This window comes from Cyprinus carpio, chromosome B17, assembly GCF_018340385.1.
Source record: "Cyprinus carpio isolate SPL01 chromosome B17, ASM1834038v1, whole genome shotgun sequence".
Classification (NCBI taxonomy): Eukaryota; Metazoa; Chordata; class Actinopteri; order Cypriniformes; family Cyprinidae; genus Cyprinus; species Cyprinus carpio.
The window spans coordinates 2,670,265-2,695,700 of NC_056613.1; the positions used below are offsets into that span (position 1 = coordinate 2,670,265).

The 25,436-nt window shown below is 35.3% G+C and overlaps 1 protein-coding gene across 1 annotated transcript in view; it reads right to left on the reverse strand.

Annotated features, from left to right (window-relative positions):
• Positions 1 to 3,104: 3,104 nt before the first annotated feature.
• LOC109075820 (SAM and SH3 domain-containing protein 1-like) overlaps positions 3,105 to 25,436 on the reverse strand; it is an 81,046-nt gene continuing 58,714 nt past the window's right edge. Inside the window, exons 2-20 of the mRNA XM_042743050.1 lie at positions 24,444 to 24,572; positions 24,152 to 24,199; positions 23,960 to 24,009; positions 22,268 to 22,305; positions 17,290 to 17,376; positions 17,086 to 17,198; positions 16,324 to 16,425; positions 13,379 to 13,511; positions 12,810 to 13,204; positions 11,979 to 12,082; positions 11,720 to 11,834; positions 11,175 to 11,307; positions 10,437 to 10,606; positions 10,146 to 10,355; positions 8,767 to 8,917; positions 7,739 to 7,870; positions 5,079 to 5,791; positions 3,960 to 4,091; positions 3,105 to 3,880 (exon numbers count right to left, since the gene is read on the reverse strand). Of these exons, the coding sequence (XP_042598984.1) occupies positions 3,839 to 3,880; positions 3,960 to 4,091; positions 5,079 to 5,791; positions 7,739 to 7,870; positions 8,767 to 8,917; positions 10,146 to 10,355; positions 10,437 to 10,606; positions 11,175 to 11,307; positions 11,720 to 11,834; positions 11,979 to 12,082; positions 12,810 to 13,204; positions 13,379 to 13,511; positions 16,324 to 16,425; positions 17,086 to 17,198; positions 17,290 to 17,376; positions 22,268 to 22,305; positions 23,960 to 24,009; positions 24,152 to 24,199; positions 24,444 to 24,572 (2,997 nt within the window). The 3' untranslated portion in view covers positions 3,105 to 3,838. The remainder of the gene's footprint in view (positions 3,881 to 3,959; positions 4,092 to 5,078; positions 5,792 to 7,738; positions 7,871 to 8,766; positions 8,918 to 10,145; positions 10,356 to 10,436; positions 10,607 to 11,174; positions 11,308 to 11,719; positions 11,835 to 11,978; positions 12,083 to 12,809; positions 13,205 to 13,378; positions 13,512 to 16,323; positions 16,426 to 17,085; positions 17,199 to 17,289; positions 17,377 to 22,267; positions 22,306 to 23,959; positions 24,010 to 24,151; positions 24,200 to 24,443; positions 24,573 to 25,436) is intronic.

Below are 25,436 nucleotides of genomic sequence, written 5' to 3' on the forward strand. Positions count from 1 at the left end.
GGCCTTTCTTTGTGATGTTCAACCTATTATCTGTTTGTTTTATTAATAAAGAAATATTAGAAGATCTTCATGCGGAGAATAGTAAGCTGGCTGGACTTGTGTGTAAACTGAGAGCGTTTAACCACTGGAGGCTGGTGCTCACTCGAGAGAAACTACAAAATGAGCTGCTGCAGTGGAAACTGATATAATCCCATGTCTCTCCACCTCTTCTTTTGCCCTTTAGTAACTCTGAATGTTGCTCCTGTGTGTCCAGAATGAGGTGTTGTGTAAAACTGAAGCTCTTAAAGCGTAGATGATCTCGGAGCAGAAGGAGATTGGTCTAAAACAAGAGATGGAAGCTGTGCAGGAGGCCATGCTGCAGTGTAAGAGTGAATATGAGCACATCCAGAGACAAAAAAAGAAAAGAAAAAAGGTAATTTAAATAAAATAGTCAGTAACTGAAATTAAATATAAAAAACTTTTTTTTATCTATTTACCAAGGCAGCATTCTAATTTTCATTTAATTTAACTATTATCTTACTACAAATAATTAAAACTAACACTGAAATAAAATGAATAAAAACTAAATAGACACTTTTTAAAAACAAAACTAATATAAATGACAAAAACACAGCAAAATGACTAAATCTTTAAAATAAAATGGAAAGAAAAATCTTAAATTAAAAAATAATTGAACTAATTTATAATACAAAAACTAAAACAGTATTCCAATCATAATAAAATCACGCTGCTCAGTACTATTATGCAAAAAGTCACATTCTATTAAATGCAATGTCCAGCGGCAGTATGTCTTAAATACTCACACCGTATCGCCATACGCATTGGCAGTAGCAAGTTCCTGTACTTGCTTGCAGCAGCAGTAATAATTTAAAACTACAGCAATAACCAACAGCAGCAGCAATTCAGCAGAAGCAGAGTAGCAGATCTATTCCACCAAGACCAAATACATTAACATTGTCAAATCCACCACCATGCTAAAATCTTATGAGTGTTGTCATGCTTGAAATAAATACATCTGGAGTTGCATGTACATGAACCATTTATTGTCTTGTCTCCTTAACAAGTATAAAAACAAACCAAGAATGGCTATGCTTCATGATTCATATTGAAGTCATTTAAAAAACAAAAAAAGATGTTTCTGCTTGTTCTCAAATAATCAGCTTGACTGATTAAAATATAACCATTTACAACAAAAGAGAATAAGCATAAGCATTGTTCTTTTTTTACAAACCGTAACTCGTTCATAATGCTGATGCTTGTTCTCTTTTGTTGTAAATTTGAATTTTAACAAGTACAAAAACAAATTAAGTATGGCTATTCTTTATGAAAAAGTCATATTGAAATCATAAATAAGATGTTTCTGCTTGTTCTCATTGAAATCAGCTTTAATATATTAAAATATAACTATTTACAACAAAAGAGAACAAGTGTCAGCATTATGGACGAGTCTGGAGGATTCAAACGGTGTCTGTTCAGTTTTGCGGGGTCATGCTGGTGGTGTAGAGGAACGAGACCGTTCCAGCCTGGATCTGGAAGGTTTGGCTCTGAAGCTGATCTCTGGGGATCTGCTCGCTGGTCTGGCTGATGGAGATGGGCTGGCCACTCTGGCTGCTGATGTGAATGCCTCCTGCTGGACTCGTCCAGCTGGGATTTTCAGCAGAGCTCTCAGACAGCTGGTGGATCACCTGCAGCTGCTGAGAACCTCTGTGATGAACCTGCAGCTGCTCCATGGTTTCTTTGGTCAGTGTCATGACGTGCATTTTGCTTGGGCTGTTCGCCGCTCACCTGGCTTCCTAAAACGCTGATGGTTTGGATTTGAGTACTGGCGTCTAACCTGTCAGGCGTGACCAGCGCCAGGTTTTGCACATGACCAGAAGGCTGGGTGAGAAGCGTGATACCCTGCTCTACAGAAGTATCTTCTGCAGTGATGATGCTGATACTTTGATCCTGGCTCAGGTTGATAGGTAGCATGTTTCATCAGTACACCTGGTGTCATTTATTTCCAGTTATTTAGCTGTACAAAACAGTCCATTGTGCTGCTTAATACTGCAAACTGTCTGTTATTATTATGTTATTTTAAGAAATTATGGTAATAATAAACATACTGGTTTGTATCGCAAGTAGTTTTACCGTTTAATGTTACTGCACTTTGAATCGTTACTGACTAATAAATCAAAAATCTTGTACATCCACAAAAATTAGTAGCTTAATTACTTCACACGTTGCGAATTAAGGTAGATACTACAGCACAGTGACCCTGGACCACAAAACCAGTCAGAAGGGTCAATTTTTCAAATTTGAGATGTATACAACATATGAAAGCTGAATAAATAAGCTTTCCGTTAATGTATGATTTATTAGGATATGACAATATTTGGATGAGATACAACTATTTGAAAATCTGGAATCTGAGGGTGCAAAAAAATCTAAATATTGAGAAAATTGCCTTTCAAGTCCATATGAAGTCCTTAGCAATGCATATTATGAATCAAAAATAAGTTTTGATATATTTAAGGTAAGAAATTTACAAACTATCTTCATGAAACATGATCTTTACTTAATATCCTAATGATTTTTGGCATAAAAGAAAAAGCGATCATTTTGACCTATACAATGTCATATAAAACGGATAGTTCCGGTCCTTGATTCTGATTGGTTGAGCTGCGTTCGAAGCTGTTGTAAATTAAACTAAAAACATACACCTTTGTTTACTTCTGTGAATTGCTCGGCAACCACTTTTTTGCAACAACAACTGTTTCTGAGGAACTACATTGTTTGGTGGAAGAATACTGTTTTTATTTATATAATTACACATTACTTGCTCTGTTTTATTCTGTGAAACCTTGTATATGGAATAACCGTTTTATAAAAGCAATAAGCCCCAAGAAGCCGTGGTTTACAGTGAATTTATAACAGCTAAGGGCCGTTGTTAAGCGAAGCGAAGGGCTAATTGCTTTATTGCTACAAATATACCTGTGCTACTTATGACTGGTTTTGTCACATATTATAATTTAAACATACTATTTTACATATCTTACATTTCCAGCCTTTGCAAATTAAACATGCTATTTCTTAGAAATGTACAGTATGTAGTCAAAACTATATGGAAATAAATAAGAGCTTTTGACTTTATTAGTTTTTAAAACACATTTGTCTCTTAAAAATCCATTTATAACCTTCGCAGTTCATTCACACCAACTTGCATTAGTCCATAAAATAACAGAACCCTTCAACATCTCATAACAGAATGTTATAGATTAAAAAAGGTATGATAAATGTTAAAAGAAAAAAATCCTACAGTATATTACAGAAGGAAATAAATATGCTTTGAAATCAGAACATTTGAACGTTAACGAAAATATAAGACAATGCGGCATACAGAAAACATGCTTTTTAGCCCGGGGAGATTTTGTAATATATCAAATATTAATAATATATCAAAATAATAACAAAAAACTGCTTCTTTTGAAAAGAAAAGAAAAACAAAATAAAACATATTACAACAAATGTAGGTTTACACTCAGAGTCACTATTATATGTACATTTTCAAAGGCAATATTTATGGTGTGCACAGTCTTCTGAAGAGTTGCTTAAAATTGGGACTGTGTTGCATTTACTGTAGATCAATACAGATCAAAAACAAATCACTCATCAGTGACTTCATTCAAAACACAGCCACATATGAAAGTCAAACTATTTCAGTTTCTACTGTGCCGTCTAAACCCTAAAAGGACAGAAAAAGTCAGGTAAGGACAAATTCGAGCTGGAAGAACATTCAGCTGGATCATCAGGAATCAGTTCAGCAGTGGTTTTGAAGCTGGATTTGTTCTGAAACCCGTTATGGAATCACACATATCTCTGACAAACTTCTCAATGGGATCTGTGAGATATGAAATAAAGTCAAAGTCAGACACATTTGTCCAGAACATCATGCTGTAAGTCATCACAGACAAACTCACCGCTATACGATGCTGCTTCAGAAGCTGATGGACTCTCGTCTGATCCATCACAATGGCAATGTCACCCAAAGGTTTGTCCAGATCTTCAGAATATCTCTGGACCAGAGAGAACGGCACTCCATAACGCCCATGCTGAAAAACACAAATGAAGAATATTAACTAGATTTTTACATTTTTCTGAATAAAATATTATCTTTGCCCATGCAAAACTAGTTGTTAAAGAGCTTTTTTATTTTGTTTTGATATTGTTGCAATCTTATCCCTTTGGGGAGGTCCATAGGGTAGAAAATAAGCATAACTTAAAAAAAAAATTGTACAAATTTTTTTTTTATACGCTGTATGTTTATTCTTTAATATTTTGCATTTTGAGGAAAAGTCATGAGATTATATTAAAAGTTTATTTCTATAAAAATATATTTATAATATTATTTTCAGTTAATACAGTGTGTTGGTAAAAAATGGAGCACAAGTATTTAAAATACAATATTTATAATTATATGGGTTTGGCAAAAACTTCTACCCCCTCAATTGCTCTGTTTTTAACATTTTTATTTTCCCCCATCCATTGGTGGTATTTTTCATTTTAATGAAATGATTGTACTATATTTTTAATAATATTTTTTTATTTAATATTTTGTATTTTTAGGGTATTTCATGGTATTGGACAATATTCATGATTTATTTTTTTAATAATATAAATCATAGAAAAAATATGTAATACTATTTTCAAATAACAGTTAATTACAATAAACAATTAATTATGGTGTTTAAGTTACAAAATACAAAACATTAAAATATTTCAGTACCCCCCAAAATAGATTTTCAGATTCTATTTTCATAGTTTACATTACTATGGTAGTCCTTTTTGACTGTAAAGATCACTGTAAAGTGTGAATATTTTAAAGACCATCTAATCCATGTCTGTATTTTTTGTGATCATAAGAAGTGTCACAAATTCGAGTTTTGTATCATTCTGATGAAGTACAAATGAAAAAAATAAATAAATAAAAATGTAACAACATTTTTCAGTCTAAATGCCCGAAGACCAAAGACAATATACACCATTTATCTTTAACGCCAATAAATCAAAAAACAAATAAAACAAAAAGGCAGATATACCTTGTCAGAATATGGCTCTTCTGTGAGATCGATGCTATCAGAGCACAACTTTTCCTCCACTAAAGTCTCCAGGTTGGGTGTCTTCCCAGAGTGAACTTTCTTCGCAGGTCTGTAAATGAGCGATTTGGAGATCCTGGGAACTTCTGGAGAGGAGTTTGACTTAGATGTGCTTGTATGAACCTCCTTTCTACTGAAACCAGCGTCAAAGCCCTTCAGTGACAGCAGTGGAAGAGGTTTTGGAGGAACTGGTGGTTTCATGCGCTGTGTGCTTGGAGGAAGATCATCTACAGGCACCTCATCATACTCCACTGAGACGCTGGAGGACGGCTGAGCTCTGTTTCCAATCTCTTCAGACTCGTCAGGTGTACTGCTGGACACCATTTCTGAGCTGTACGGCTGCTTTCTCTCAGGACTTTGCAGATGAAGTTCCTCTAGTGAGAAGTTAAGTTTCCTCAGCTCAGTTTGAGTAGACGGCTGATCCAGCGCACCGCAACTGCGACTCAGGAATCTTCCTCTGAACATGCAGTGGTTTCTCCTCAGATGAAGACTCTTGAAGGAGCCGATCTGCAGTGGAAGTGGACCGTCCCGTCTGGATTGTGGGTTCAACCTGCTGGAATGGCAGAGGGGTGGGATGGGAAACTCAGGGGAGGAGAGATGGCTGGACTCAAAGCCTGAGGAGGACCTGCTTAAATGAGACGTCTTTTTGCCTTTGCCTACGAGAAGATTCATGTAAAGAAGATGTGATTCAACATGACAGCAACACACAGGAAAATATGAGTTATACAAGTTTGGAACGAAACAACAGGAAATATATATTTAATTAATTTCAATTATACACAACCATTCAAAAGTCCGGTGTCACTTTTTTGAAAAAGAAATAATTACTTTTATTTATTCAGCAAAGGCACATTAATTAAATAGTCAAAAGTAACAGTAAAGTCATTTATAATGTTATAATAAATTGTACAATATAAATATTGCTAATATAATATATTGTATAATATATATATATATTGAACTGTATTTACTTGAGACAGATCATAAAGTAGACTTGTGGAAAGTTCTGCATGCAAAGAGAAACTGGCATGTTATGAAAAGTGATGAAATATCTAGTTTACGAGAGAGCAGAACGTTCTGGATGGAAATGAACAGGAGCAGACAGGAATAAGCAGGCGGTTCAGATGAGTAGATCATAGAGCATTTTATTCCACAGCTTGCTCAGTGACACAGACAGAGCTCAAGCGCCGTCAGAAGAGTTTCGCTCGGATCCACGCACACGGACTCACACAGTTTCAAAGAACATGTAAGACATTTTGGATGAATCTCACAAAACCTGTCAAGAACATTTCAGGGTCATATATAATCCCAAAATCAGAGTTAGATTTTACTTGAAGAAACAAACCCTATTTAGGACCGTTCTGAACTTTTTACATTGCGAGATGTCAGAAATTAAACACAGTCCCCCTCTTAAAAAAATCTAAAAATTTCTGTAATGCAAAAAAATAATTGTAGAATTAATTCATTTTATTACAAGGAATAAATTAATAATATTACAGATTAAATAATATCATGATGATATTTAAAAAATTAAAATAAGTTGATTAAAATCTATATTAATACATATACAGTATAATCCCAAAATCAGAAATTATATTTTGCTTAAAGAACTGAACACTGTTTTAGGACCATCATGAACATTTTGCAATGTGAGACTGTCAGGATTCATTTTATTTTATTAGTATTAATGTATTAAGGTATCTCAAATGCTGCTTTTCTGCCTTTAAAACTAATTAAGAAATGATATTATAATGACAAGCACCATTTAAAATAACAGGAATTACACAAAAACTAAAACATCTGGATGCATTACTGTAATTAGAGTTTGCACTTACATATATTCATTTAGCATTCACAGGTAAATGTAAATATAAGGGGAAAATGTGTTTAATGGATATAAGAGTGAAGAAGAAAAACAAACCTCAACTTTAAAAGTGGCTTTTTCTTTAAACAACATTTAATTTTGTATTTGGGGGTGAAATGCGTCCTGGACATGTTTTCATGAGATTCAATCTTTTAATTCAGACTGAATTTCTAAAGACATTCTGATGTCATCGAAGCTCTGATTGTGTCTTTTCTTTTTACCTGTGGAGCAAAATGTGTACTGTAAATATATCTACTTTAGTCTCATATGTTTGCATATCACAAATGATTTTTAGGCACATCTAAAGATATTGTGCAACATCATATCATTTTTACTAGAAAAATATACACACACAAACAGCAACGTCTCGCAAGCACAAGCAAAAAAATAATGACATGGTCAACTCTTCACATTCACATGAGCATGTTAGGACTAGAATTATTCTGTTCGTCTAAACCAAAGCAAATGAACATTTATGTGATCAGATTTCATAATATTGATTCAGAACCAAACTTCCTCACTCTTTTGGCTCAACACAAATACAGCAAGCGCAAAAAAACGGCGGTTCCCGAATGGAAATGGACTGAAGTGAAGTCACATGACGAGTAACGATGCCGTGCTGTCGGAAACATGGATGAGATGCTGTGAAAGTCCCAGAGAGAGGAATGAAAGCAGATCTGACTGGATCCATGCAGAGATCACAGACAGGAGGAAGAGGAGGGCTGGAGGCTGTCATTACCGTTCTCCAGGTTCTCGCTGCTCTCGTAACAGCCCGAGTCCCGAGGAGAGTCCGCTGGCGGCGCGCTGCTCTCCGACAGAAGCTTCTCTTGGGAGTCTCCGGACGATCCGTCGTGCTCCGGGTCACTGTTACCTGCAGATCAAACCACAACAACACTTACTGCCAGAGTACTGCATTTAACATTAGAACTATTTTCTAATATGTTGCATCTGGCCCGTAATGAATATTTGCAATGCATATAAATCATATTAATTAATTTACATGATATATGATGCTTTCAACCAATTAAAATAATCATTAATGATGTACCAAAGGTCCAAAGCGCATGCTTATAATATAATTTTGTGTCATGGATTTAATTGTAGCTTTAGTTTGTGATTTTTTTTATTGAATTTTTCAATTTTTATAGGGTTTAGAAGTATTTAAATGAATAACAAAGATGAATATGGTAATATTATTATAGTAATTACATTCCTTACTACATTCCTAATCACCATTTTGAGGAATTCACACATTTTTGGTATTTGTAAATATTTATAGTACATAATTTTTTTTACCATTACAGATAAATACTAATTGTATTAATACATAATACACACTACCATTCAAAGTATTTGGGGTTGTTAAGATTTTTGAATGTTTTTGGCATTTATTTGATCTTAAAATACAATAAAAACATTAATATTGTGAAATATTATTACGATTTAAAATAAGTGCTTTCTATTTAAATATATTGTAAAATGTAATTTATTACTATGATCAAAGCTGAATTTTCAGCATCATTCCTCCAGTCTTCAATATCACATGATCCTTCAGAAATCATTTTTAATATCTTTTGTAACATTATAAACGTCTTTACTGTCACAATTGGTCAAAAAATAAAAAAATAAAAAAATCTAGCCTATATTGTAAATGGTAGTATGAGATTTATAGAAAGTCTTTTAGAATTAATACAACTACCAACGTCTTTTAGTGACCCATTATTAAAGCAGTGAGAACAGTAATCTGTGTGTGTGTGTGTCGCTCACTGTCACACTCCTGCAGCAGCTCGACAGCGGTGAGCAGCACGGCTCTGTGTTGAGGATCTCTGATGTTCAGCTCGTCCAGATCTTCCTCCTCCAACAGTTTAAACGTGTCCAGATCCTCATAACCATTGAACAGGAACGTGGGCATGTGCTCCTGCGGGACAGTCAACCAGGGTTATGATCATTAACTGAAACTAAAACTCAGTTATGTTGCTGAAATACAATAAAATATGAATACTACATTAAAAAATCTCTCCATTAATGCTCAATCCAGCATTTTATTATACATTTTTAAAATCAAAAGATCTGTTAATATTATTTACTGGACCTCTGCTAACATGAACTTGTATTTTTAATTAACTTAATTAACTGTAACAAATGTATTGCTCACTGTTATTTCATGTTGCTTAAACACATGAATTAAGATTAACTAATGGGACTTTATTTTAAAAAGTTACCAAAATTACTAACTGGGAAAAAAAAATAATAAAAACTAAAACGAAACACTTAAACAGTAATCTTTACAATAAACAAAAACTGTTCAAAATTAAAGAAATAATAAAAATAACTAAGGTATATAAAATTGCAAAACATTCGTTAAAATTAATATGAAAACAAAATATTAAAATAAAAACTCATTCAAAGTGCCCCTATTATGGGTAATGAAAGGTTCATATTTTGGTTTTGGGAGTCCCTAACAACAGGTTGACATGCATGCACGGTCAAAAAACACTTTCATTGTCTTATAATATGCATTCATTACCCAAACGATTCGTTTAACTATTCATTTTTCCAAACCCCTCCTTTGCGTGACGCTAATCTGCAGTGATTGGTCCGATTGGTCTGATTTTCATTTCATCATGTCTGTGATGCCTGATAAAGCAGCTTTTGTGAGAGCAGTGCTGCTTTGTTTACAGCGTTACCAGGGAAACTGCTATTTTTACTGCTTCAAAAGCAGCACCTAGTGGCACAGAATGAATTTGCATTTTCATTCAGACCAACCAACAAGTGGGCGGGCGATATGCTAATGTTTCATGTTGACGTCAACCTGAAACGGCTTGGGATTCAAAACGACTCGTTTCAATGATTCAGAGTCGACTCGTTCTTTTGAGAGACAATAACTTTATACACGGTGCACTTTCAGATTTAGAACTTCAGGATGTTTTCATTCACTTAGAGCTCTATTACACACTGCATGAAAGGTCATTTTCAAAAATCCATAATAGGGGCACTTTAATACAAACAGTATAATATATAATAGTATATTTATAATATTAAAATAAGACTGTGGTGAACATGGTAAAAATAAATAAAATACCACACCATTGAAATATAGTGTCACATAATTGTGCAATTAACTGAACGGAGCGTTATTGCGTTACTTTGAGATTGATGCGCTCCAGAAGCTCCTCTACAGAGGTCGGTTTGGGAGGGTGACTTTTCCTCCTCTTCTTCACGCTGCGTTTGGGTTTCTCCTCTTCCTCGTTCAGCACGTCCACGTAGATGAACTTAAACGTTCCCACTTTGTTACTGAGGAGCCCCATCCACGTGCCCATGGGCGGCTTACTGATGATGTCGATCAGATCTCCTCTCTGGAAGAGCAAACACACGCTACAGACGCAGAGCAACGGAAGCCGACGGTCAGTTTATTTCTGAGAGACCAGGCGGCTCACCTTGAGTTTGAGGGAGTCGGTGTCATACGGGCTCGGGGTGAAGTCTGTGTGAACCAGAGCTCGGCCACAGAAAGGTCCTCTGTACGGCAGCTCGTCTTCATCAGCGTCCTCTGATTTCACACTCTCGCGGTTACTGGTGGACGAGTCTGTGGTGCTGACCGTCTGACCGCCTGCAAAACAACTCCTGCTTTACACACGTCTACTGACACTGACCATCAACGACCTGAGATGGTATATGAATATGATACTCATTTAGTCCCATAGTTACAACATCACCATAGTTCTTATTTGTACATTTTTAAACATGTATACAGTGGTGGCCAAAATGATTAGAACAGTAGTATTTTCACCGTTTTCTATCTTTTGGTGTAGTGTGTCAGTAGGAAATATTAGTTTACATTTCCAAACATTCACTTTGCCATTATTTGTGATAATCCAGTGAGATTTTTGTCTGATGACAGCCAAAGATGATCTGATCATCATCAGTCTGTCTGGAATGACATGAAGAAACAGAACAAACTGAGACAGACTCAATCCAGAAGAACTGTGGCAACGTCTCCAAGATGCTTCAAGAAACCTACCTGCAATCTATTATTCATAATCCACAATCCCTCGGACACCTTTTAGCTTTTTCATATGTTAATGAAAACAATACGGCCATATAGTTTTATAGCAGGCTTTTATAAAGGCTATATTTGTCTGATATTTTCAGAAGTATGGTGAAGCAGATAAACTCACTCATGGAGCTCTGTCCGCTGAGGGAACTCCTCAAACTCTCCACTGATCCTCCGGCCTTGAGTTTGGGTTTCTCCAGAGAGTCTGTGTCTAAGTGAGGAGACAGTGGGCTGCTGGGAGCTCGGCTCGGGCTTGACTGAGAGTCACAGAGAACAACACCACACTGAAATCAATTCAACTGCCAGAGGGCGCCAGATGCTTACAAATGAAGCTGTGTTGTAAACCGGTACATTCTGCAGGTGCTGACCGGTACTAAATGGATAATATGTCATTTGTTTCCATCATAAGTGGTGTTTGCCAAGTCAAGCATCACTATTAGATCTGAACAACCTAAAAAGCAACCTTTGAGCTAGCAACCTTGATGATTTTTGCTTGGTAGATCAAATTCTTTTGATTTGGGCCAGTCAGCAAGTGCTACTGACAAATAGTAATTTACAAATTGCTGTCTTTGCAAGTTCAACATGATACAATTTGCTATATTGGAGATGTTAAAATCAACAGTCTTTCCAGTGTCTTGCATTATGAATGAATCTTTATCAAACAATCACCTGCTCCGATGGAGAGCAATTATATTTCTTGGTTATGCGTTTTTTCATTGTTTGTTTATTTGATTTATTTTTCTTTCTTAGAGAGATAGGTGAGGGTAGTTGTATGTATGTATGGGTGTGTCTCTCTGGTTTATATGTTTTCATTCTGGAGGACAGACATTATGCTTAATCTTATCTTAATCTTCTCAAATGATAAGAATGGCATGGAATAAGTCTGTCATAAATATATCTGAATGCATTTAGAACAGATTTTATGAATTCTTTTGCACATTTAAAATGTGTCCTTACTGTGGGGTCACAGCTGCTGTTGCTCATGTACACAGATCGGCTTGTGAGATCAAATCCTCCAAAGCTGCAGGTCCTCTGTGACACAAACAACAGTTAGTAAAGCACTTTATGGATCAAGTTATATCTCTACATTGAAATCTTGGCATGCAATTTACACTTTCAGTGAATAATGACTTGAATTGTGTCCATTCCTCACACAAAGCTATCATATAACAAGGTTTTTGTTATTTTGGAGCTTGACGTCCTCCTGGGACATGGCAAATCAAATAAGGAATAAAATAAATAAAATAGTAAATAAAACAAGAAATAAAATTAAACTAAACAAAAACAAAAAACAAAACAAAACAAAATAAATATAAAATAAAACATAAAAAAGGTTATAGCTTGCTACAGATAAACAGATTCACAAAAAAAATCAAATACAAGCACTACAATATATAAAACAAAAAAAATAACAAAATATAGAAAATATAAAAATAAAACTAATAAAATTATTTATTAAATAAAATTAATTAATCAAAATTAAATAAAATATAAAATGAAATGAAAAAATACAAAAATGAAATAATGAAATGAATTATAAAATAAAATCATAAAATAAAATATAAGTCCAAAAATAAAAATAATATAACAAATAATAATAACAAACTAAATATAAAAACCAAACCAAACCAAACCCAAAACAAAACAAAATAAAATAAAATAAAATAAAATAAAATAAAATAAAACAAAACAAAACAAAACAAAACAAAACAAAACAAAACAAAACAAAACAAAACAAAACAGCAGTGGTAGCACTCACTCCATGGTAGTTAGAAGGGCTCAGAGCTTGTCTCATCTCCCCATCCGTCACGGAGCGGGACAACCTAGGCTCGACCTCACCATCTGCCTCAGAGAAGGAGGATCCGCTGCCTGCGTCCAGCCCAGAAACTGCTCCGCAGGGTCCCGTCGTGGGCTCCAGCCCCTGACTGCTGCTGGACTTGCTGAAGGCCTTGAAGAGCTTGTGGCTGCTGTAGGTGTCTAAGCTGCTGGAGGAGGGAGACGTGGTCAGACTGTCCGAGTCTCTGTCCAGAGACAGCTGTTTATGAAGCACGGAGCTCAGACCATCACCCTGGGACACGGCGAGACGTTTGTGCACCCCAGAGTAGAGAGAGACGCCCTCCTCGCCCGACGGAAGCACTTCAGGACTAACAGGGTCTGGATGGGAAAACATAATATCTTAGTTGATCCTATTCATTTTTTCAATACACATACCTGGTTTCAGTGTGAAGAATTCATCAGTGCAAATTCTAGTTCAAATAATTTAATGTTTGGCTTCGTAATCCTTCATAAAATGAAGGTGTAGGTTTCTGAAATGCATTCATCCCTTACCTTTTGAGCCATGTTTTTTGGTCTCATCAATTCTAATAAGCTTCTTTCTCACGCGTCGAGTTGAATTGACAAGTTTATGAAGTCGGCGAAAGGTGACGGACTCTTCCAGCTCATCTTCTGACTGTTCTCCCGACTGTATGGGATCAGGAAGAGAAAACTGGTTAGGGTATAGCTTACTACTGATGAAAACACAATAAAAGAAAATATTAACAAAACAAAATAAATATATAATGAAATAAAAAAACAATATAAAAGAGACAAATATAAAATATAAAAACAAAAATCTTAAAAAGTAAAATAAAATAAAAAATAAAAAATAACTGAAAGTAAAATAAAATTAAATAAAATAAAACTTTTTAGGGCATAGCTTACTACTGATAAAAATAAAAATAAAATAAAAACAAAACAATATAAAATAAAATAATAAAATACAAAAATATCAATAACAAATATAAAACAAAAAATATAAAATACTGAATAAAATAATATAAAACAAAATAAATAATCAAACAAATCAAAATAAAATGCATTAGACATCATCATTAGATGCATTCAAATAACAAAAGAAAAGAAAAGAAAAGAAAAGAAAAGAAAAGAAAAGAAAAGAAAAGAAAAGAAAAGAAAAGAAAAGAAAAGAAAAGAAAAGAGGTTTACCATATACAGGGTAAAAGGTCCATTCAGAGACTTTACATGTAATGGAAAGTATTTTGACTCATTATTGACCACATACTTTCAGTGGTCTTCAGCATATGGTAAACCAAAAATACCCTGTATGGAAACTATAAAAATAGATGACATGTGAACTGAATAGAAAGACTCTCAAACTCATGAACTTCGACAGGTACAGTAACTCATCCTGCAGCGACTGTGCTCCAGACAGGACTGATTCCTCAGATCATGTGTGTAGTTGAGGAGAGATCAGTGATCAGACGCACAGTTTTCACCTACTAGATCATAACACAGGTGAAGAAATTTCACAGACACACGCTCAGCCACATCTAGAGACCAGAATATCACAGAGACAGAGGGTGCAGGACTCATTTCTATCTTATTTTCAGCAGGTGGAGCAGCCTGTATTTCTCAGAATCATCTGTTTTAGCGGCAGACAGCTGTGGGCCCAGAAACCACACGCAGAAGAGACACATCTCAACTATAATTACCCCATCATTTAAGGTTAATACTTATAATACAGAATAGCACGTGTCTGACAGCAGGTGTTAAACATGTGCAGCTCTCGCCACACTTCAGACCCATAAAACATCACAGGACCTGAAATAAACCTGGTGAAATGTCAAATCCAGTAAGTGTAAGACCATTAGAGTCTGAGCGTTTGCTATAAACGGCTCTTGTGTACGAGTCTTAGAACTGAACTATTTCAGCGGGTGGGATGTTACGCAACTGGCATCTGTGAAATTCAAGCAGAGAAAGTCAAACTATTGTCATCGATGAAAACACTGTAATAACTGGTCATATTTTGGATGTGTTGGGAAACTCACATAAAAGCTTTTATTCAGCAAGGATGCATTGCATTGATCAAAAATGTCATTAAAGGCATTTATAATGCCTCAGAAGTTTTCTATTTCAAATAAATGCTGTTCTTCTAAACTTTCCGTGTATCAAAGAATCATGAAACAAATCACAGTTCCACAAAATAGGAGGCAGCACAACTGTTTTCAACATTGATAATAATAAGAAATGTTTCTTGAGCAGCAAATCAGCAAATTAAAATGATTTCTGAAGGATCATGTGACTCTGAAAACTGGAGTAATGATGCTGAAAATTCAGCTTTGCATCAGAGGAATAAATTACATTTTAAAATATATTCAAATAGAAATTGGTTATTTTAAATCGTAATAATATTTCTCAATTTTACTGTTTTTACTGTATTTTTGATCAAATAAATGCAGCCTTGGTGAGCATAAGAGACTTCTTTCAAAAACAATTAAAAATCTTTCACACCCCAATCTTTTGAACAGTAGTTTAAAGAATACCATAGTATTCATAAGGTGCATGTTGAAAAAAAAAGCATGGTATTAACATGCACAAAACACATGATATTACCATGCAATATCATAACATTAGTTAATAAGTGACATTATATGCTGAAATTCAGTTTAAATATCAACAAACAAGTTTGTAACCTAAAGCTTGGTACAGAGGAACATTATAATATATTTCACAAAATACACATCCAGACTAGATTTATCTTTAACATGGCATTCTGGTTTCTACACATGCTCTAGAGAAGCTGAATTAATTTCATCCCGCTCTTTCAATGTGCATCTATGGGATTTTTTTCATTCAATGCTGTAAAATGAAACATTTATTAAACGCTGCAGGACGATGCAGATGCTGAACTTCAATACGGAGTCTCAGAGGTTTCTTTATTTCACTAACCTTAAAAGCAATCATAATACTGATGCTTGTCTTTGCAAACACAATCACTAAAGTGCAATAGCGCAAGATCATTTTTTTTTGCATGCAACAAATGTATAAATGATGGCTATGTCCAGTGGAATTGGTGGAATGGATCCTGCATCCGAGCGCCTTAATCACACAATCCCTGCACAAAAGAGCTGTGGGCCGCTGAAGAGAGCGCAGCCCTGCATTCAACCGGCCAAAAATGCACAATGGGGGGTTACAGCATTGAGGGGATGAATGGGACCCCGCCTGGAGGCCCAGAGGGGCCGTGGATCACATCTAGGACATGACCGGGGGGATGGAGGGGCGACAAATCCCGCGGGTAGAGGTGAAAACCCTGCTGGGAGGGGTGGGGTGGATTTAATGTAGTAGTTTGTAGGGGGGATGTAGTGGAGTATACAAGTTCATCACAACAAACACGGCTTATGGATATTCAGGTCTTCCACTTCCACTTGGCTTTGAGGGACCTGGATTTTCGCGAGAAGTTGTCATTAGCAAACACAGAAAGTGACTGGAAAACTTACGTTACAGTAGGAGGATTCGATCATGCAGGGACTGGGTGTGTCAGTCCAGTTGGTCGTGTCCGCGCTGTTGGACTGCTTGTTCTGTGTTTCATACTCCTTCAGCTGAGGGACCAAAAAAAAAACATGTTAGACAATGTCGCATCCTCAGTGGTGGACCGTAACAAAGTTACTAGTTACAGTAACAAACCAGAGCTGTCTAATCCCTTTGAAATTCTTAAATGTGGACATTTTAGGTCAAATAATTACAATTAATAATTATAAAATTATAATCAATGTACATGCATCTTCCCCATCACTGTAGCAGATATAAAACTAGTATGTTTGCACAGTGTTCTCTTAAAATGTGCATTATGCCCCATGTGTCAGTACTAACATACAGTATATATTTTCACTTTTTTTTCCACACCTTAATTATCGGCACTTTAACTTTATATTTTAGTACAGTATATTGAAGTTTTGGTAATAAAACAAAGTTTGCTTATATGCAAATCAATACATATTAAAAGCCTGCACTAATATTTCTTATGACTAGTTTGAGTGGTTCTGACTAAAATAAATAATCAAGTTTAATGATCAGTTCTTTTTACTTTTAATAATCAAGAATGTTTCTACTTTTGAGACTGAGTACTTATTTTGGAGTAATATTTTATTAGGGTGTCTCTACTTTTACTGAACTACTTGTTTTGTGGACTTGGTCCTCCACTGCCCATCTCGGAAATGAAACACGTTAGGGAAGTAAACAGGTTGTGAACTCTTTCATACCCGAGCCAGAGCCTCCTCCACCGTGATCATCTTCTCCTTCACCATCATCATCAGCTGGATGCGTTCTTCATCACTCATCGTGATTTCACTGGCCACGAAGCCCAGATCCTCTCCTGTGAACCAGAGGTCAAAGGTCATGTGTATTATTTAAAGCAGTATTTTATAAAGATCAAATGGAATTGAGATTAGAAATGGGTGAGGAACCTTTCGGTGTTGCTCGAACGCTCCCTTTCTGTGCCTTGCGGAAGCTTTGCCAGAACGATTTGTTTTTCTTTCTGTCCCATTTTCCTGCTGTTAGAAACAGTTTTAAACTCAATGAATGTCTGAAGAAGTATTACTTGAGATATTTAGGATATGAGTCAAAAGTTTGGACATGTATATTCAGGAATAAATTACATTTGAAGATATATTCAATAGGGATGTAATTTAAAACATATGCGATTTAAGACAAATTAAATTAAATGCGACCTTTTATTATTGCTTGGATAAAATGCTGTACGTTTCTTTGTGAAATTGAAATATAACACTTTAATAATATACTAATGTAGCACTTGAATATCATTACTTTTTTGGTGGTTTTGATTGCTTCTATTATCTTCATATGTAAGTCACTTTGGATAAAAGCGTCTGCTAAATGACAAAATGTTAATAATGTTAATGTAAATAACAAAACTTAATTGTAATTTTAAAAACAAGCCCCAAATCAAATAAATAAGTAACACAAATAAAAATATAGCTGCAAGCAGCGATGGCGGGCTCAAGCCATCAGCGCAAACGCCAGCCCGGTGGCATCAGGTAAACTGTGCCCACCTGGCACATGCATTTACAGTAACTCTCTGGCAGTCTGGTTTTAAAGGATTTGGCAATTAAAGGGTTAATCCAAACCATCAAGACTGTGAAAGACACACACAAAGAACAATATATAAAACTTTAGTAACACTTTTTAATAAGGTTTCAGTTGTTAACATTGACTATATTAATGAACATGAACAATAAATATATAGCATGTCAATGTCAGTTAATATTTAAAACTTAAAATTTAAAAAAATATAATAATCTGTTAACATTAGTTAATGCACTGTGAACTAACATCAATTTAGATTTAGAAAAAAAACTAACTGCAAAAGAATTAAGAATTAACATGAAGATAATTTTTTTTTTGTCAATTCTGCAAGACTTTTCAGAATAGAAGATGGAATAAAAGAAAAAATGATTATTTTTGGTAAATGCATTTTTCCAAAAGAGAATATATATATATAAATGTTAATTAAAGCTTAGTTAAAATATTTTAATACATTATTTACTAATACATTTTTTATTTACAGTTTTATTTTAAGATTAGTTTATGTACTGTGAAATAACATGAACATTAATATTTTTAATGATAGGATTAACTAGCATAAAAAAGATTAATAAATGATCTGAAAAATAGATTGTTCATTGTTAGTTCATGTTAGTTAATGCTTTAACTTATGTAAACCAAAGAGAGCTTATCATAAATTGTTGCCAACACTTTTCATGATCTATAACCATTTTTAAAAATCATTTTAATGAGCTATAAACATTTGTGAAATGATTATATAAAACTATATTACCAGTAAAATTCATTAACTTTTTAAAATACATATTATGTTTCTTTGAAAGATTTTTTTTATAAATGATTTAAATGCTCTATACACGTTTCTACAATAATTATTTAAAAGTAATCCTATAACGCCATCTGGTGGTGGCCATGATTGGTATTACACACTGCACGTTTGGTGTTGCTATGTGAACCGGTCAGAATGAAGCGTGCCTAAATGGAGCGCGAGAACAGAATACACTGGGCATATGCCTACGTAACTCCAGGTTCACACACTCTGTCTGTAATGCGTTTTTTTTTCCGAGCCCATGTTAATGGATCAGAGCGTTCACACTGCACACGGTAAAAGATGTGAACAGAAAAGGTTAGAAATAGAAAGGTGCGAAAAGAATATCTAGCGCATGAGCATAGAGAGAGAGTTGTGAGTCCACAGGACACAGTTTGAGCAGAAGAGACGCGATTTAAGTGCGCGCATTTCTCTCCGGGCGTGAGCAGCGTGTATCTGAGCACGCGTGTCTGGTTTTGTGACAAAGCAAAGGACATCTGCGTGAGAACAGAAAGGATTGGCGCTCACGAATTATTTTAATGTGCTTTCGCGTTACAATAACGCGCTCTCGGTGCTGCTTCTGAACTGCATACACATACTGTATACACACTGCAGACGGAGCACGTGTGAACCTGTATAATGTATAACAAATCTATTTCAAACACCTGAGGCACCGCTACAATGAGCTCTATGACCAATGTATGGCAAGAAAACATGCCTAATAATTCAGGACTCCTGAATATAAGGAGTTTTTCACTTCCAGCCTTCAAGGACGATTATATATCACTCATAAATGATTAAATAACAAATGTATAGTATTTATTAAGATTGATGTGATTTGGAATTGGTAAAAATGTGCTTGAAAAAAAAAAAAAAAAATATCATCAGAATATCAATGTGCCTAATTATTATGCACTCTGTGAAAAAAAGCATTTTTAATGATTTTATTGACCTATAAGCATTTGTAAAAATATTTTTTCCTGCATTACAGCTTAGTCTTCATCTGTGAGCTGAAGACCCCCCCCTCCCTTCACACACTCAATCTCCAACAACAAAGTCAGCCACTCAGCCCCTCCCTTCTCTCACACAGAGAGAGTGGCCTCAGAGTGAGATCAGATGTCTGACAGTTTTTTAATTTTCTGTTATCCATACAGTGTTGTAAATTTGTGAAACTATGCATATTTCCTAAGAATGATATGTTCTCTGTATGAAAAAATGGTTTTGAAGTGTTTGCAAGCTGCAATTTAAAAATACAAGACAATTACTGTTTCCCTTTTTATTGTTATTTCAAAAAATCACCACGGCAAAACCATTCAAGCTATCCAAAATTCCTTCGCAATTTAAGTTCCTCAATGTTTTGGCATCATGTAGAAAAAGTTTAGTGTGCATAGTGTAATTTTTCCTCTGAGCAGTATACATTAATTCCCAGCTACTATATATTTTTCCAAAAATCCATATTCAAATCAAAAATAACCGACTTCCTGTTGGTCGTAGCTGATGACTGTGAATTAGAAAGTTGTCCGTCTTGATAAGAAACAATATATTTACCGAGTTTGGTGTCTGTAGCAAAACTAACCCCCCCCCCCACTTTTGACAAAAGGTGGCGCTATAGAGTGCCTCCTCCACGCACTTTTAAGTGCTTTTGCCAGTGTCTAGCTATCATTAATACTGATATGTGTTTTGAGTTTCATGTAATTCTGAGCATGTTAATTGCCTCAAAATCACTAGAACAGAATATTCAACTTTGACACGTTGCCATGGCAACATTATATTAGATATCAATATCCCCACAACAGATTTACATTGGCCGTGTTTTGTCATTATTCTGATGAAGTTTCAAGCAAATCAAGTAAAAATAAGATGCGGAATTCAAAGCATTTTGAAAATGACACACTTCCTGCTGCCAGTTGGTGGCGCTATAACTTTGACTCCTAATAGTAACATATATGCGATCGGCATCATACAACAAACAATTCCGATGAAGTTGGATCAAACTCAGGAGATGTATGTGGATGTTATTAGACATTTCCTGTTTCTCATTTTTTGCCCTAATTTCAACGCCTCGCCACGGGCAAACCGTTCGAGATATCAAAAATCCCCTGGCAATTTTGCATCCCCAATGTCTTGACATCATGTTCACAGAGTTTCGAGGGAAACGGTTGAAAGTCCTCAGAGGAGTATATCAAATTCCAGAGCATGCTTTTTTTAAACAGCCTTGAATAACTCACTTCCTGTTGGGCGGAGCCTATGACATAGAGCGCGAAAGTTGTTCGGCTCAATGAGATCTATAAGTGTACAGAGTTTCATATAAATACATGCAAGTATGTGTGAGCTATGGTTCAAGATTTCTGAATTTGTTCCAGGGGGCGCTGTAGAGTCCCTGTGCCACACCCGGGTCCCAGCCTCTGCGCCGTCCTGATGGCCGCAGGTTCCAATGTGTGTGCCAATTTTCAAGAGTTTTTGAGTACGTTAAGGCTCCCAAAAAACCCGTGTGTTTAGTCGGAAAGAAAAATAAAAAAAATAATAATAATAATCCTTAGGGAATCAATAGGGCCCTGCGCCCATTGGCTCGGGCCCTAATAATCCTTAGGAAAACAATAGGGCTCTTCGCCCCTTCGGGCTTGAGCCCTAATAAATCTCTTCATATAAACAAAATAAGGCTTTGTCTGCGCTCTTTCCAATTAAAATTAGAGGCACCCACTGCTTTGTTGTTTTTTTTATTATTTATTATTTTATTTTTTGAAGCAAAAACGGAATGGTTTGGCTTCAGTTTTGTGAAACTATACATAAAAAAAATCTGCATGAAACAGAAACAGCAGACGAGCTGAACGAGATGCAGAGTTTAATTTTTTGAGAGGGTGTGTCTTTTAGAGTTTTTTTTTTTTTTGCTGTGTAAAAAGAGGAGCTGTGCTTTTATAATTTTTTATGTGTTTTATAGAGGCAAGGTTGAAAAGAAAAAAAATGCTATATAATTTTCTGAAGACAGTAAGTTCCCCTCAGACATACATTTATATAAACTCCTACCCCTAATTGAATCATGATTTGATTAGCATCTTAACCAATTTGAATCATCCCATTTTTGAATCGATTTTCAACCAGCTCGTGGTTAATCGTTACATCCCTAATATTCAAATAGAAGACAGTTACAAGATTTGACTGTATTTTTGATCATATAATGCAGTCTTTCGACCTCAAACATTTGTAAAGTAATGTAATTCAATTTTTTTTTAATAGATACTAAAGCAAAAACAGCGTTAAAAGTGTTTAAATCATCAAGTTGAGATGTGGAAAACAGTCATAATAAATAATGACTAGGTGTTGACCAATGAATCACCATGAATTCTGAAGATTTTCTAAATCATTTTGTAGGCTATCTACAAAAGAACACTGTTTATCCACTAAAATATTACAAAAATGTTCATTAGAAAATTCTACATTCACTCTTGACTTTTCCAGACCTTGAAATCACAATTTATACTCCAACTGACTGGGTGAACCCTGATTTTACGCATTTTTATACAATCAATCAAACAAACACACAATACAGTACTAACCAGATCCGTCTTCAGAGCTGGACTTGTTTATTTGTTTGCTTGAAGGAAAAATTAAGGAACAAGTGAAAATTGAAAATTCAGGAAAAGGGTTTTCATTAAAAATGTTATCACTGTGTCTCATCTCACTTGCTCTCTCTTATTATTCTCTTCATTTTCAGCACCTATCCACTGATTTCTAGTAATGTGTCTGTGTGCTAACTGCGGGGCAGTGGATTCGACTCAGCTGTCTGTCAGAGCACATAAAGACCCATGCTGCTGTCGGCCGCCACACCACACCTCACTGCAACAATGGAGGCTTTTTCACGCACTGGAGGGGTTTTAGAGCGACAGAGCGCTCACACGGCCAGTGAATTCCTCTCCCTCTCTCTTTATTTGTCTTTCTCTCAGCTGACGCATGCTGCTGATGTTAGCATGCACCTGAGCTCTCAGAAGCAATGCAAACATTTAGCCTTGTGAGGGCAGATATATGCAAAACTGCAATCAAGTGCGTCTTAACCCTGCATGTTCAGAACAATGATATTATAAATAAACACTGATATTAAATATGATCCTTTTACAAAGTAACATTGTTTGTTGGTATATGTATATACTAATTTTCAAAAGTTTGGGATCAACAAGATTTTATAATGTTTTTATTCTTTTGCTCAACAATACAGTAAAATCAGTAATAATGTGAAAAATTATTACAATTTAAAATAACTGTTTTCTATTTGAATATATTTTACAATTTAATTTTTTCCTGTGATGCAAAGCTGAATTTCACATGATGAAATGTCACATGATCTAATATGCTGATTTGCTATTAAAAAAATTAAATAATAATAATAATAATAATATTAACAATGTTGACAGTTGTGTTGCTTCATATTTTTGTGGAAACCAAGATATATATTTCTTTCTTGGTTTTTAATTAAGTTCAAAAAACAGCATTTATTTGAAATAGAAATCCTTTGTGACATTATAAATGTCTTTACTCTCACTTTTGATCAATCTGTTGCATACACGCTTAATAAAAGTTTTAATTTCTTTAAAAATAAATAGTGATCCCAAACTTTTGAGCAGTAGTGTATATAGCGTATATGTTCTTCTACTCTAATTACTAGGAATTATATTTTAAGCTATTTATTGAAAAAAAAAGCAAGAAAAAAAGCAAGAGGCATTGACAGGCAATACAGTAATTTTATCATTTTTAATTATGGTAGAATAATTGTATGTGGTCTTTTGCCACTTTATTGTTTTATTTCACAATAGCTTTGACCTTGGCTCATCCACAAGAATTTGTTTTATATTGTTTTGTTTCATGAATAAGTAGAAATTGGGAATTATGAAATTAAATTGACTCGTGCATTACGTGTATTATCATGCTGATGGTGGCGATTTCAGATTATATCTCATTGGGTACACAATGGAAGGAAGGAAAAAGAGAAATGAAGAGTAAAGAGGTCAACAGGAAATACAGTACATGCATCATCTCCAATGTCTCGATGACCGGATGCGTTTCATAGTTGAGTAACTCTCAGGCCTACTGTGTCTCATTTAAGTACGTCTAGGAACTCAAAATATCCCATTCTGGTTATCAGATCAGTTCTAATGGAATCTTAAACATTGGTGACTAGAAAGTCCCTAAGTCGTGTTCTTGGAACAAGAGCAGTTTGCACAGACTGGATGAGAAATACTAAAAAAGCAACATACCTTCTCTCCACCTCAGGTGTGGACACGGCGCTAGACAGACCCAGTGACTCCTGGGAGGAAAAATAAAGACATTTTAGACTCTTCATAACAAACATAGACAACAAATAAAAATGGCACTATTGGTGTCTTTCCCATAAAAGCACATCTTCCTGGACGGGTCATTCCCTCCGCTGACCGTGATTCACTACTCACCTGGATTTCCAACCGCAGCTGAAGGGATGTTGTTGATTCAGCCTTTCCCTGAGAAACAAAGTCATACAGCAGATTAAATGACAAACTCTTCATCCCTTATTCTGTGATTACTGTTATCTAGCCGAACCAAATGACACATCTAACCCTCCTTTTCATTGTGGAACTTCTTGCTCTTTGTTGACTTTCAAAAACATTAACCAACCTCAAATTTCTTAACAGTAGCGTAAGTGGACAATTGAAAAATAAACATACAATACGCCTTAAATAGAGGCTCATGTGAGGTTTTTTGTACCGTCTCTGCTTCTTGAGTGACTCTGCGTTTGCGTAACTCCTCCATTCTGTCACACACTTCGCTGTAGGACGTGCTGTAATACTCTGAATACTCTTGGGCCAGATCCTCGATGTTACCCAGAGAGCCATCCTACAACACACACAAACAGTACAACCATTATCTGCAGCCTGAAAACAGAAGTGAGGAGAAAACTGCCTCTAAAATCACCGGAAAACTGTGACGTGTATGCAGAGCTCAGTCCAAACAACACTCGAAAGAGCAGGTTTGGGCCTTTGGAAGCTACTTCAGGTAGACTCTAATCAACCTCCATGGATGTGGTTATGGTGTGTATTGGTGTTCTGGCCTAAAATGTTCTGGCTGGTCAGGAGAAATCAGCTTTCCCTCAGCATGTCTTCCTGGTATTGTATGACACACAGAGACGTGACCTCTTGTTTACTTACTGGAGACCCAGAGGGCAAAGCATCATCTCAATATCTGCAAGCTCAATTCCTAAAAATTCCCCTCAAATATTTTTAACACACTGAAGTTTTATGTCACCCATATAAGCATGATGCACTATACATTTAGCTAGTGATGGGAAAGGTTTGGGATGCCGGGATTTCAGCAAAATTATAAGTACCAGCTTTAAAGCAGACAAATAAATATTGAGCATTTTCATCAATGTTAAATAATTATACCGTATGTACTTCTAGTACAAAATCCCTCAGTTGACTTCAGTTTGAATTGCTGGTAAAATGACCCATGGCACAGACAAAACACACTTGACATTTACAAGGCTGCTTGGTCTTATTTTTACATTATTCATGTAAACTGTCATCCGATATCAAGTATCACATTCCCAGGCTTAAAATTAAATAACAATATCAAATGTGACATTAAACACAAAGTAAATCCATATGCTTTCACTAAATATTATACAAAGACAACAAAAATGCTTAAGATGTAGGATGCATGCTAAAGAGAACTTAATTATATAAATAGACATTAAACATC